At 37.7% G+C, this 12,944-nt stretch overlaps 1 protein-coding gene across 2 annotated transcripts in view; it reads right to left on the bottom strand.

Annotated features, from left to right (window-relative positions):
• The window catches only part of TMEM8B (transmembrane protein 8B), a 2,953,746-nt gene that overhangs the window by 586,877 nt on the left and 2,353,925 nt on the right, over nucleotides 1-12,944 (bottom strand). Inside the window, exons 9-10 of one of the 2 annotated variants that reach the window (XM_044079042.1) lie at nucleotides 8,357-8,499; nucleotides 6,972-7,150 (exon numbers count right to left, since the gene is read on the bottom strand). In XM_044079042.1, coding sequence (XP_043934977.1) covers nucleotides 6,972-7,150; nucleotides 8,357-8,499 — 322 coding nt within the window. Of the gene's footprint in view, nucleotides 1-6,971; nucleotides 7,151-8,356; nucleotides 8,503-12,944 lie in introns of both variants that reach the window. The other variant, XM_044079038.1, reaches the window with a different exon arrangement.

The raw sequence follows: 12,944 nt of genomic DNA on the forward strand, positions 1-12,944 counted from the left end.
CCAGAGTCTACTATTCAGTGGACAAACAAACAAGGAAATAGTTTGGGAATTGTGGTGAGGGAAAGGTTTCATAAGACAGTAAGGGATGTCATTAGAGTTAGTGACAGACTCGTGGAAATCAAACTCCAGTGTAAGGATAGGACAATGTTCATAATCTTAACCTATGCCCAATAGTATAGTTGTGATAGCTATGAAAAGAGGTGCATTCATACAGCAGTTGCAAGACCTATTATATAAAGCAGGACAGTAGCAGTTGGTTTTGATAATGGGAGACCTGAATGCACATATCAGAACAAACAAAACAAGATATGAAAACTTCCTGCCTGAGTCAATATGGATGGGGCAATAGAATTAAAGAAGAGGCCGTTCTAGATTTCTGTATGGCAAATGGCGTGATGGTGGCCAACATGTAGTTCAATAAGAGAGACAGTCACAAAATCACATACAAGCATGGACAATATGCAACTCAAGTAGACTTTCTCCTAGTAAAGAAAGGACATTGGGGCTAAATCAGCAATTGCAAAGTCATCCTCAGCCCACAGCATAAACCACTGGTTGCCACAATAAGCTACAAGCACTGGTCAGAAAAGGCTCTAAGGTCAACAGATACTAGGTTGAAGACCTAGAAGTTGACAAGAAAGATAGCACAAGAAAAGGTAATACTCAGGGATCTATCACCTCATAAAGAAATGAATAGTTGGAGCTGAAAAAGAGTGGGAGAGCCTCAAAATAGAATGTGTGAGGACTATAGAGCAGATGTGTCTGAGCCAAATATGAAAATAATGTGCTTACAGAAAGCTGGTGGTGGAATACAGAAGTCCAGGAAATCAAAGAAAAAAGGAGTGCAGGAAAAGTAGGAGATAGAAAAGATGGACCAGACTATGAAGGAATACTGGCTGGATTACAAAGAGGCTTAGAAAGCAACTGCAACAACAAAGAACAAGGCATCAGAATACCTCATTCTGGAAAGTGACTCAGCAGATGGCACAACAGCAACAAAAAATAAAATCTATCAGGTTGCAAGGTAAAGACAGAAAGATCAAGATGTCAGTTATCAGACACCCTTCAAAAGGTATGCCAGCAGCAACCTGCTCACCAGTCCACATGATATCAATTGTAGGTCATAGGTGCACTTCTAACAGCTACTGAATGAAAAAAATACACAGAAGCTGTACTGCCCCAGACACAGCCTACAATGAAAGAAAAAGGAGGAGAGCCCATCTTAGAGGAAGTAAGAACTGTGCTAAGTAAAATTAAGTCATGGAAAGCAGCAGGCTCAGATCAAGTCAAGCAGATACGATGAGGATGTTGGGAGAGTTAGGGGAGAAATGGGTTCTGAGGGTACTCATAGCGCTATGGAGAGAATGCATTCTAGTGCTGGTATACAAACAATAAAGAGGACTTTCAGAATTGTCAGCTGTATAGAGGTATCATACACTGTCACACTTTATGAAGGTTAAAGAGAGGGTGATTGACAGACAAATACACAGAGTAGTAGGAAGTGAGATGAGAGATGAGCAGTTTGGATTCAGATCAGGATGGAGCCCAAATGGCCTAATGTCTGCAGTGACATAGATAACTGAAGAGAAGTTAGAGGTGAGGAAAGAGTCCAACTGCGCATTCCTAGACTTGGATAAAGCATATGACAAGGTGCCAAGAAAGTTGATCTGGACAGTCTTGTGATGTGTCAAAGTCCTGGAAACATTGTTAAAATTAGTGTAGGCTATGCACAAGGACCTAATGACACAAGGACAAACAGTGTTCCGACTCACAGTGGGGTTCCCAGTGGGAGGGTGTGTGCCCCAGGGATCATCTTTGAGACCATTGTTGTTCAGTTTGGTGAAAGACTACATTGGCAAACAAATCAGAAGGGACATCTCAACAAAGCTGCTGTTTGCTGATGATGTGGCATTACATGCAGAGCATGAACACAAACTTCAGCAAAGGATAGGGGAATGGAAAGCAAAACTGAAGGTATGTTGGTTGGGACTAGGTACAGACGATATGGCTGTAATGACAACAAATGGGGAAAATCAGAAGAAGCTGATAACTGTGAAAGGAGGGAAAGTAGTGGAACAGATTAACAGCTTTTGGTACCTGGGAGGGGTGTTTGAGGAGAAGGGAAGTCTGAATGAGGGGGTCAAAGCTGGAATTGAGGGGCTACAGCCAACTTCCACAGAGTATTAGGGGTAGTATATGATAGAAGACTGCCAAAGAAGATGAAAAGTAAGGTGTACAAAACAGTGGTGCAACCAGTACTGGTACAGGAATCACATCAATAAAGGGAGAGGAGTAGAGGAAACTAAAAGTGATGAAGATAAAGTGCTAGCAATGGGTGGTAAGATGCTCACTCTGGGATAGTTGAAATAAAAGGACATCACAGCAGAATGTGAAGTAGCTCCAGCTGCAGAGCAGGTCAATTAAAACAATTGATGGTAGTCTGGACACACGCAGGAAAGCAAAAGACAATCTGGTGAAGACAATTTAGACAGACCTGGAGAAGACATGAGGCAATGAAGGCATTCATCAAATAGATTAATGGATTGTGTAAGAGAAGACCCAAAATAGTCAGGCATGATTGTTAAAGTGTGACATTGAATTGAGAGAGATGGAGATTGCTAACACAACAACCCAACCCCATAAAGAAAATGGGAAAAGGGGGCTGATATTGATGATGATAATGATGAACTGAGTTTGGCATGCATTTACCTTGAAAGTCACAGCAGACCAACTAATCGTAACATAGTGATATTCTGGCTAGCACAGAGTTACCAAATGTCTGAACTGCAAACAAACAGATCACTTAACCAGACAGTGCTCCCAGTGTCCCCTGGAAAAGGACATATGCCCAGTTCACAAATAAATAAAAATAAAGTTAAAATAAATAATATAGTTGAGTAAGCCATAAAAATAACTGTAGCTAACATGATGTGTTCTTATTTTTGCCTATTTAAAGGCTTCTAAAGTAATAATTTTAGTAAATGTGTTTCTGAATTTAGGGTATGTACTCTAGAAAATATAGTCAGTTTCCAAAAGGAAAGCTAGAAGCACAGAACATTTTATGTACACATTTATCATACTTGGCTGCTCCATCAGAGACTGCAGCACTCTTGAAACTGATAAACAGCTTTAAAAATCCTGGTTACTCCCCTGCTAAGGTTTGATGTTTCATAAATACTTTGCACATTGGACTAATCTGAAAAGATGTCTTTGGGTATGTAATGCCTAACCCTTCCTGTTTTATGGATTAGTTAATGGAGCTGCCATGCAGTGCTGGTGAAGGATCTAGAAGAAGAAGGTTTAAAAAAGCATTCCTTCTTTCACTCTGTCTCTTTCACTCTCTGTTTGTCTGTCTTGCTATCCCTTTCACTCTTACTGTCTCTGCCACTGCTACTGTATAAGCCCTTAACTCCTGGATTTTACACTGGATGTCAGCAGGACGTTTAACACAGTACTGTAATGTCTGATAATAACTTCCACCGAGTGTCAAAGGTACAGTATTATGAAATCAGTGCTCAATGAAAAACATTATTTTTAAAACATGAACAATCGATGACATACCTCCAATGTACCTCTGTACATCAAGGTTAATCCTGTCCTGCATCTCTTACCTGTCATTGATGTAAATGTTCTTGTTTCTGTAAACCTCATCTAGCAAATGTTTATGTATTCTCATTTAAGAATGTGCATTAGCATTGCATTTTGTCTTGTGTTAGAACAGTGGTTGAAAAGGCCTCGTTTGGATCAGGCCACACAGACATGATGACATTTTTCCTGTTAGTGAGAAGTACATTAAAATGCCATTGTGTAAAACAGGATGAGTAATGTGCTATGGAACAAAACTTAGATAAGCAAGCTGCCTAGTCTCCACCAAATATTCAGAGTTCACACTGACAGAAGAATCCCATAAGAAAAGATAAATAGGTGGCTTTACATTATAATAATAACGTATAAGAAACAAGGAAAGTTCAATAAACTGCATACTATCTGCCTTCCATATCCGTTTTTTATGTTAAATCTGCTTGTTTTATTCTACCATTAGACAACTAAGGATGACAGAGGGGGTCTACCTTGTTCCCACTGAGTAATGCAAAAATAGAAAGAGCTCATGAACTGTAAAGATAAGGTCTGTGTAAATGTTTTAGTGTCTGAGATTGTAAGCCAAGCCAGAGAACATCTAAAAAATATATTTACCTTCCTGGAGACAGAAATTAATTTTAGGCACTAAATAAAGAATTCAACCCCCAGAGGCCAGTAAATAGAGCAAAATAACATGCACAGGTTCCCTCCCTTATAACGCAGCCGTATGCAGACATGCCATGCATTAGAGTAAGCAGACGATCTCCAGCAGCTGCAAGTCTGCTACTGAGTGCTAATATATATGTTTCTAAGAGGATGTTCTCGCCAAACTCCACACCCTTATGCACTTCCATTCACACTTATATGCAATGGAAAGCATGAACATATCAGAAATGGTTTCATTGAGAACTCAGAAATGGTGAAGCTGTAAGTGAGATTCTGAGGTAGAAATAAATAGGAAACCAATTCTGACATTTCATGTTCTCCGTAAGTTATTCTGGATAAGATTCATAAATGGCCATAGGGCCAGACTTCAACAGAAACAACAAAGAACAATAGTCCACAGAATGCCTGCTGCATAATTTCCTGAGGAATCTCTTACATTTTTACTGTACATAGTGTTCCATGATAGTTAGAACACCTACCCATTCACAGACACACACAGACACACACGTGCATTATACCACTCATAGCTCAATATACAGTCACACATGCAATCACATACATAAACACACAAAGACACACCCAGCACTAGCTGTCCTCTAAAGCACTTACCTCTAACATGACTGATTGAACATAAACTTCTGACTATGCTCACTAACTCAGGTGATTGAGTGATTTTCTTACTGCAGACATTTCCAGGTACAGAACAAATAGCAAATTAGCACAGGCTGCCACCCATGAATTTCATATTAGCATATGTGGTAGGCTGCAGAGACAACCTCCCCATCCCCATGGAGGTGTACCACAAAGTGTTGCAGCACATTGGTAGGGTTGTCTACAAGTCAGAAATTGTTACTGCATGCCGTATATGCCAGCCATACACCTTGCAGTAACTTTTGTAAATTCAGCCCTATGTTTTAGTCCCATGTGGGCATTCCTCCTGTAGTTTTTTAAACCTAAAAAGGCGACTTAAAAAGTAGTTGTTCTAATGACCTGAGAAGCAGCACATTTCATTGTGCCTTTGCTGTCTAAACAGCATTTTCTCTTTGAAATTCATATTACTTTACATCATTAAATCATTTTTGAAAGTTTATTATAGAATTGATGACAACCGCTAAAGCTGTAAGCCTCAATGTTGGATTTATATGTTTTCGCCAAAGAAAAACCATAAGACACAAGTATATCTTTTTCACAGGCAGCTCAGCTACACTGTTTAATTAAACACCATCAGGGTCACAAAATGCAAGCAGAGTATGAGGCGTCAAACCCAGTACTATCAGATAAAGTTTAACAGCAGTACATAATCTTAAAATTCATTGCTGTACTGCTAGTCTGTACAATACTCTACTCAAATGATTAGGACTATTAGTTTCATTTGTTTATGGAACATGCTTTTACATGCCAGCGTTAGGATCCAAGCTTACAGACTGTTTTAACATCACTGCACCTTCTCACCCAGAAAGTGACTTCACAAATATGTAACAAAACTCTGTACACAACAATTTAAAATGACTGCTTCTGATGAAGTTTTGTAATGACAATGTCAAAATGTGTTAGGAGGTACAATCAAATTAGCATCCTGGACAATTTTTGAAAAACATCTTTGTGGCTGTCAAACATTTTATAAATGCACAAATGCATTGCTCATAACTTTGACATTTTTTTTTACTAAATTACATGTAAAAGCTTTTAAATACCCATTTCTGTTGACAACTTGAATGTAGCATCAGTCATATTTAAAATCCAGACAGGGGTATGTTTGTTTACCATGTCAACAACACATATAATCTTTTGTAGAATGGCTATTTTATGTCCAAATACATTATAAAATAATTTATTCTGTCACCTAAACTAGTTACTTTAAATATCAATGTACATATTAATAGTCATTGCCCATTTCCTAAGTACAATGAGGCAGTCAGGAGTATGCATTGTACAGCTAATGCTGCTCTTCAAGGAACTTATAAGGCACTCATCCTTGTGAGGCATGCCTCACATTACCACTAAGAGTATGGTAGTATCAGTATCATGCATACACCTTCATAGTTCATAGTTTATTACTAAGCTAACTTCCCTTGGGAGCCATTTCAAGGTTAGCCAATTATCCCTTGTGAGACTCAAACCCTGCACCTTGTGTTTGTAAGGCAAACACCTTAGCCATTAAGCCACCCTCCCAACCATTCATGCCTTAATGATTACTTGTCCTGTTCCTACCATTTAGTGAAAATTTTGAGGCATCATCCAATAATTTGTGTCTTTCGGCTTTTCTCAGTTAGGGGTCACCACAGCGGAACTCCGGTCCGCTAATGATTGGTAGTTGATTTTTACATGCCGAGTTACCAGCCCTGACGCACAACCTTCAACGAAGGTACACCCATTCACGCATATCTTCATGCAGAAGACGCTCTAGCTGAGAATCAAACTGGACAGCGTCTTACTATGAGGCGACAACGCTGCCGCAGCACCACCACCGCAGACTGATAGGCATCATCCAAGAATTAATGCTAAAATTTAGTCTGTTTAAAGATTTCAGATTCAGTATTATTGGATTGGAGGCATCATCCAATAATACTGAATCTGAAATCTTTAAACAGACTAAATTTTAGCATTAATTCTATCCTGAAAATGTTCTTATGTTGTATTTGACTCATCCTTGTTATTCATATAACTGCACCCAGATGCAAGGTATCTCAGTATATTTGATATGATTTTGTCTCATTTTAACTCACCGTTGAGAAGAACATGGTAAAGATGTAAACAGAGGCCTCCAGGAGGTAGTGGTTCCGGATTGCTATGGCAACTGGTGGCATAAACATCAAGTTGCTCAGGCACAGTAAGAGAGTTGAAAGAAGTTGAAAACCATACGAATAGGCCTCAGAGTTATCTGTACAACCCCAGCCATCCCAACCTGAAAAATAAAACATGTATTTCTGTTACAATACTTGTTTAAATGTTTTACATCAATTACTACTTGCAGCACATTTTTTTGTTGTTATTTACTGAAATTATGTCAGATTCAATATATTAGTATTATGCAGCTTTGTTTTGTTTCATGATTGGTACAGCTGGGTACAAATAGGTCCAATGGGATTGGTGCTCTACTCTGGTTAACAAATTTAAAATAAATAAATAAATAAAAACTTCCCACTCATTATACATTCAATGTAAACAAATACAAAATATCCTCTATTTCTAAAATAAAGGTATTGAACTTTTTCAGGAAAAACAAATTCATGTATGACAATAACACCAGGAATACAGCTAAAGAAAGTGTATCTTGCATGTCCAATAGTTTTGTTATAAAATTAAGTTTCTATACAAATATATCATCTACATATATATTCTATAATACATATGTAGTGTATAATAAATTGCAAAATTTTAAGATAAGATGAAAAGAATAAACACGTATATAGACGCAACTAACAGGGTAGTTAATAAACAAAGATGCAAATATAGATTTAAGTAGTTAAATGAATGGTGCAAAAAATCAGATAGTAGAACAAGTGTTTCATTTACACATATACAATACAGCAACTTGCAACAGTGTACCTGCATAAAAAAGTTCATACAGTATCTGGGTGTTTAGACGTGTAAAAGGAAACGTGCATTCCCAGATTTGCAAGAGTTACTTTCATTGCCTACATTTAAAAAAAGTTTCTTGCAGTACACTGTAAAACAAGCATTTTGTTGTATTGTGTACAAGGTGAACTATATAATGACCAATGGTATTATTGCACAATTTAAACTGTGTGCTCATTAGTGTAATTAATGCTTTTATAACTTTATTACATCAGAGTGGAATGTATGATCCATTTGTTCCACAGCATACTACTTTAAAGCCTGTATGTAGTCCTAGAAAACAGAGGTTAAATGTTTGCTTTGTAGAAAACACTATCAGCAAACTTACAAAAAAGTTTTACTGATCAGAGTTTTTTTTTTCCAGAAACATTATGTTCAGAATAAAGCCTTCACAGGTCAGATGTTCAGCCTCCATTATAGCAAACCATAATAACAGTAATCCAAACAGAATCTGTAAAGCTGATAAACTGTAGAATTTATACTTTTAAAATGTCAAACCATGCTGTACTGGATGTAGTTATAGGTTTCTTACCTGCTTTGCATTCACAGGCGGCATACAGATAGTTATTGGTTCTCAACAGTTTGCATTGTCCATAGGTGCCACAATCATTAATACAAGGAGTGAGGTAGGTTCTTAGATACACCTCTGCAGTCACATTCCCACAGGAGTCAACTCTACTGAGAGAATTTCCAAGAAAAAAAAATATAGATAATGAATAATAATGTTTAAGAGAAAGTGCAGCCGCTCATAGTTCAGTAAAATTCCTCAAATGTTAAAAATAAATACTGGAGTTCAGCTTCACATTTAAATAGCATTCATCATTTTCAGCTATCTTATTTAGGAACTAACTGTTATAAAAAAAGCTTTGCTAGCATAATAAAGATTTTTGACACAGAGATGTAGAGTAGAGATCATTCCCTCTGACAAAACTTGCTTTTCTCCTAAACTGCAGGAAAATGAAAATCTAAATCCTAGATTACAGCAAATAACCTTGATGTTACACAAAACAAAATATTCACTCTTAGCACAACACATTGGTTTAGGGGATAAAGCCCTAAGTGTACCCCAGATAAACCCTGTTTGACTAGAAACATCAGTGCTGGAGCAGCAGGACAGAGAAGGGTGTCATTCAGAGGCCAATGCCAGAAAATCAGTGCTGGAAGGCTACAGACAGCTTGGCTCCCTGCATTACTGACAGCTATAGGAGTGCAGGTGAATCTCCTGTAACAAGGAACTTACCTGCCCCAGGTCACTACATTACTGACAGCTATAGGAGTGCAGGTGAATCTCCTGTAACAAGGAACTTACCTGCCCCAGGTCACTACATTACTGACAGCTATAGGAGTGCAGGTGAATCTCCTGTAACAAGGAACTTACCTGCCCCAGGTCACTACATTACTGACAGCTATAGGAGTGCAGGTGAATCTCCTGTAACACGGAACTTACCTGCCCCAGGTCACTACATTACTGACAGCTATAGGAGTGCAGGTGAATCTCCTGTAACAAGGAACTTACCTGCCCCAGGTCACTACATTACTGACAGCTATAGGAGTGCAGGTGAATCTCCTGTAACAAGGAACTTACCTGCCCCAGGTCACTACATTACTGACAGCTATAGGAGTGCAGGTGAATCTCCTGTAACACGAAACTTACCTGCCCTGGCACACTGCATTAGTGACAGCTATAGGAGTACAGGTGAATTTGCATTAAGAAGAAAATTACCTGCCCTGGCTCACTACATTACTGACAGCTATAGAAGTGCAGGTGAATCTCCTGTAACAAGGAACTTACTTACACTGGCACACTGCATTAGTGACGGCTATTAGTGTGCATGTGAATCTCCTGTAACAAAGAAATTACCTGCCCATTTTGCACAGCACTGAGCTGCTTAGCCAGGAGAAATTCATGCATGATAACATGCTGAGCATCTTGAGAGCAACAATAATGGAGTACATAAGCTACCAAGGGTGGGGAAGATAGGACAGCACACAGGATCTGCAGGCTATCCAGCTCACTACCAACTGAATCTTACCAACTCTAAGGAATGAATGAGACAAGGGGTTCTCACCTCAAAGGAGGAAAAAAGGAGGAATGAATGGGTCAAATCATACCTTTCAAACTCCAAAGGTTACTTGAACCCTGATAAGTAGGTATGTCCAACCAAAAATCTAGACATCTAATTACTACTCAGAAGTACAGAGAGTCACAAAACAGATGTAAAATATGAGCACATTTTAAGAGAGACAGAGTAAAATCTTTAGACTATAATGAACTGTACTGTAGAATTCTGCCACACAAGGTAATATATTTTTAATTTTGAAAAAGGGAGATGTAAGAAGTATATCCCCTTTCTTTAAATTATCAGTGCCCTAGTAGGTTGGTCATGTAAAGTGGTGTTCTGTGTAACAGACAGCTACAAAAATCATGTATGATGGTGGAGATGCAAAAAATTGTGTGAAGCAGTAAACCAAGCCTGAAAATCGAGACATATCTCAAAAAATATCAAAAAAATATTAATGAAAATTAGACACAAATTAGAATGCTCATTCAAAAGAGGTATTGTAAACTCCCATTAAAGTATCATTAACCATTTACTTTTCTAATGAATACTGAACAGATACTGGAAGATAAATTCTAGTTTTTGCACAAATCAACATAACAGCAATGTAAAAATGCATGCTCACTCTTATACATGGAAAAATAAAGGAAAATAATACTTGATTTCTGAGCGCAAAAAATAACACTTAATATTCTATTTCCGAATTGATAGGCCCCAGTGAAAAAATTATCTGCCATAAGCAAAGATTTAGCTCTCATTATCTCAATATCTACTAGAGGGCTAATTCTACAAAAAAAGTCAGGCAAGTAAGAAGGAAAAGCAGTCCTCACCTTCATCCAAGTAAACCTGTAGAACAGCATCACTCTTGTGCTGTAGAACTTTACAGAAAACATAAAAAAAAATAAAAAAAGAAAAAATATACAAATCTTATGAAACTTACAACTGCTAAAGGGAAAACTTCTAGATCAGTTGCAGAGCAATCTGTCATGGGGGCTATAGAGAAAAAACTCTTTGAAAAGAAAAATAAATATATGAATTACTGACATTGATAACCTTGGTTATCATTAGCCGTATTGTTATTATTACATATGCTACTGCTGTTTATGCTATTGGGTATTGCTTGCATCATGCCATTGTTAATACATACAGATTGGATTTATTCATTTTGTATTCTTATATTGCTTTAAATTAATTTTGACAACTCTAAATTCAAACATATCATGTGACAGTATGTAACAAAACCACTGAAAACGAGACAGCATGAAGCTATGACATTGAAATGATTTGTTTTCTCAGCTTTTAAGCAAAAGGCATGTAATTTCAGACTTGTTTTCCTAGCAAGAAACAAAAACCTGCTATCTTCTGGCCATCTGCACTGAGTACCTATGTTCAGCTTGCCAAGTGAAGTATAGAACCAGCAATGCCCTCACGAAGAATAGACTTCAAAGACAGATGCGTAAAAAAAAACAACACTATTGTGATCTGGACATTACAGTGTCAAGAAGTCAGAAAGGGTTGATAAAAACTCAGAGAATGTGAAAGAAAGTAATTGCTGCAAACCTCTCTACTCTCAGGCCATATTTTAGTCAAATAAATAATGAACTGTGGAAAGAAAAAAACAAGCTTATTCAAAGTCTAACATACACACAAAAAAGAATCATATGCCCACAGCTGGACTCAACCCACTGCCGAAGCAGTATAAAGGAATATCCAAGTCTCCCTGCTTTTGGGAGAAGATATGTACTGCATGAGAATGTATTCAAATGGTGAGACTTTCAAATATTCATTCATGCTCTTTTCCCCAGTCAGATATAGATGTATGTTAGCTAAAACAGGGAGACAGACGCTGAAAGAGCTTTGCTGAAAGACTGCTATCCTACTATGCACTCTGTAAAAGGAATCAAGGACTGCGGTATTGCATCTTGCTAATCCAGGATCAGGCCAGCCCACAAAGGCAGATTCATTTTCTGGGAGGTAGAGTGAAGAGTGCCAGGAACAGAAATTTCACCAGGTCTACCTGTAACTGAATTGGACTTTAGCTTACAGAGGAGCCAAGCTGGATGCTTAAGGAAGTACCATCGTTTTTTTTTTTTTTTTTGTTATTGTCAGAGAGAGAGAGAGAGAGAGCGAGAGAGAAAGGCTGGATAGAGAATGCAAGACTATTTTCCAGTACTCGTAAAGGAATAAAAGACCCTTTAACAAGAATAATCTGCTAACAAAGGACTTATGAATATTAAATAACCAGATTCATAATAATTTATCAAAATATATTTTCCTGACTGACAACAGTGAACAATTTCTCTGAATGTCACTTTCAATGAGCAGCAAAAAAGCTGTGACTGAGGAGACCCCTCACACCCCAAACTTATATATACTAACTCGAATGTCAGACAACAGTGGGTAAATGGCACCAGTTACAGTTCGCTGAAAGCAGCTTTAAGTAGAATATCTCTAACGCTCATATCAATCAGCAAAACAGCAGTCAACCAATTCTCACATTCACAAATATTTTTTATTAGGAAAGACCAGTCATGTGCATGTCTGACCCCATCCTGGAACTGATATAAGTAACTTTTTCTGACTTTTCTTTTTTTCTGCTGTACAGCAATTTCATTTTTAGTGATAGATGCATATTTAGCAAATTAAATTATAAACCAGCTTATTCTCACCTACAGATAAATTCATAGCTGATACGCAAGTAATAATGCCTGACATAGTGCGTGTTAATCTGTAATTAAGGCCTGCCCACTGATGGGGGGCCTCTACACCCTTGGAAAGTCATTAATTATACATTAACACACACCCTGGTGGGCATTACTACACTTAGTGTGAATGGGCATCTGTAAAAGTGTCATGTTTTACTTACTTATTTTTTAAAGTACTATATATTTGATAAGTTTTTCTGCATAGCTGCCTAGTTTGAGCATTTTCTGGCTTGTTAAACTTGATTTCTGCATTAGTAGCTGTATTTAGAGCACAACCAAAGCTGTTTACTGATTTTCCTGTTTGCACTTAATTTTAAAATTGTTTTTTTCTCAAAACTTGCATATTTTCTGTCTT

This window comes from Protopterus annectens, chromosome 1.part1, assembly GCF_019279795.1.
Source record: "Protopterus annectens isolate FY-2018-M chromosome 1.part1, PAN1.0, whole genome shotgun sequence".
NCBI classification, from domain to species: domain Eukaryota; kingdom Metazoa; phylum Chordata; order Ceratodontiformes; family Protopteridae; genus Protopterus; species Protopterus annectens.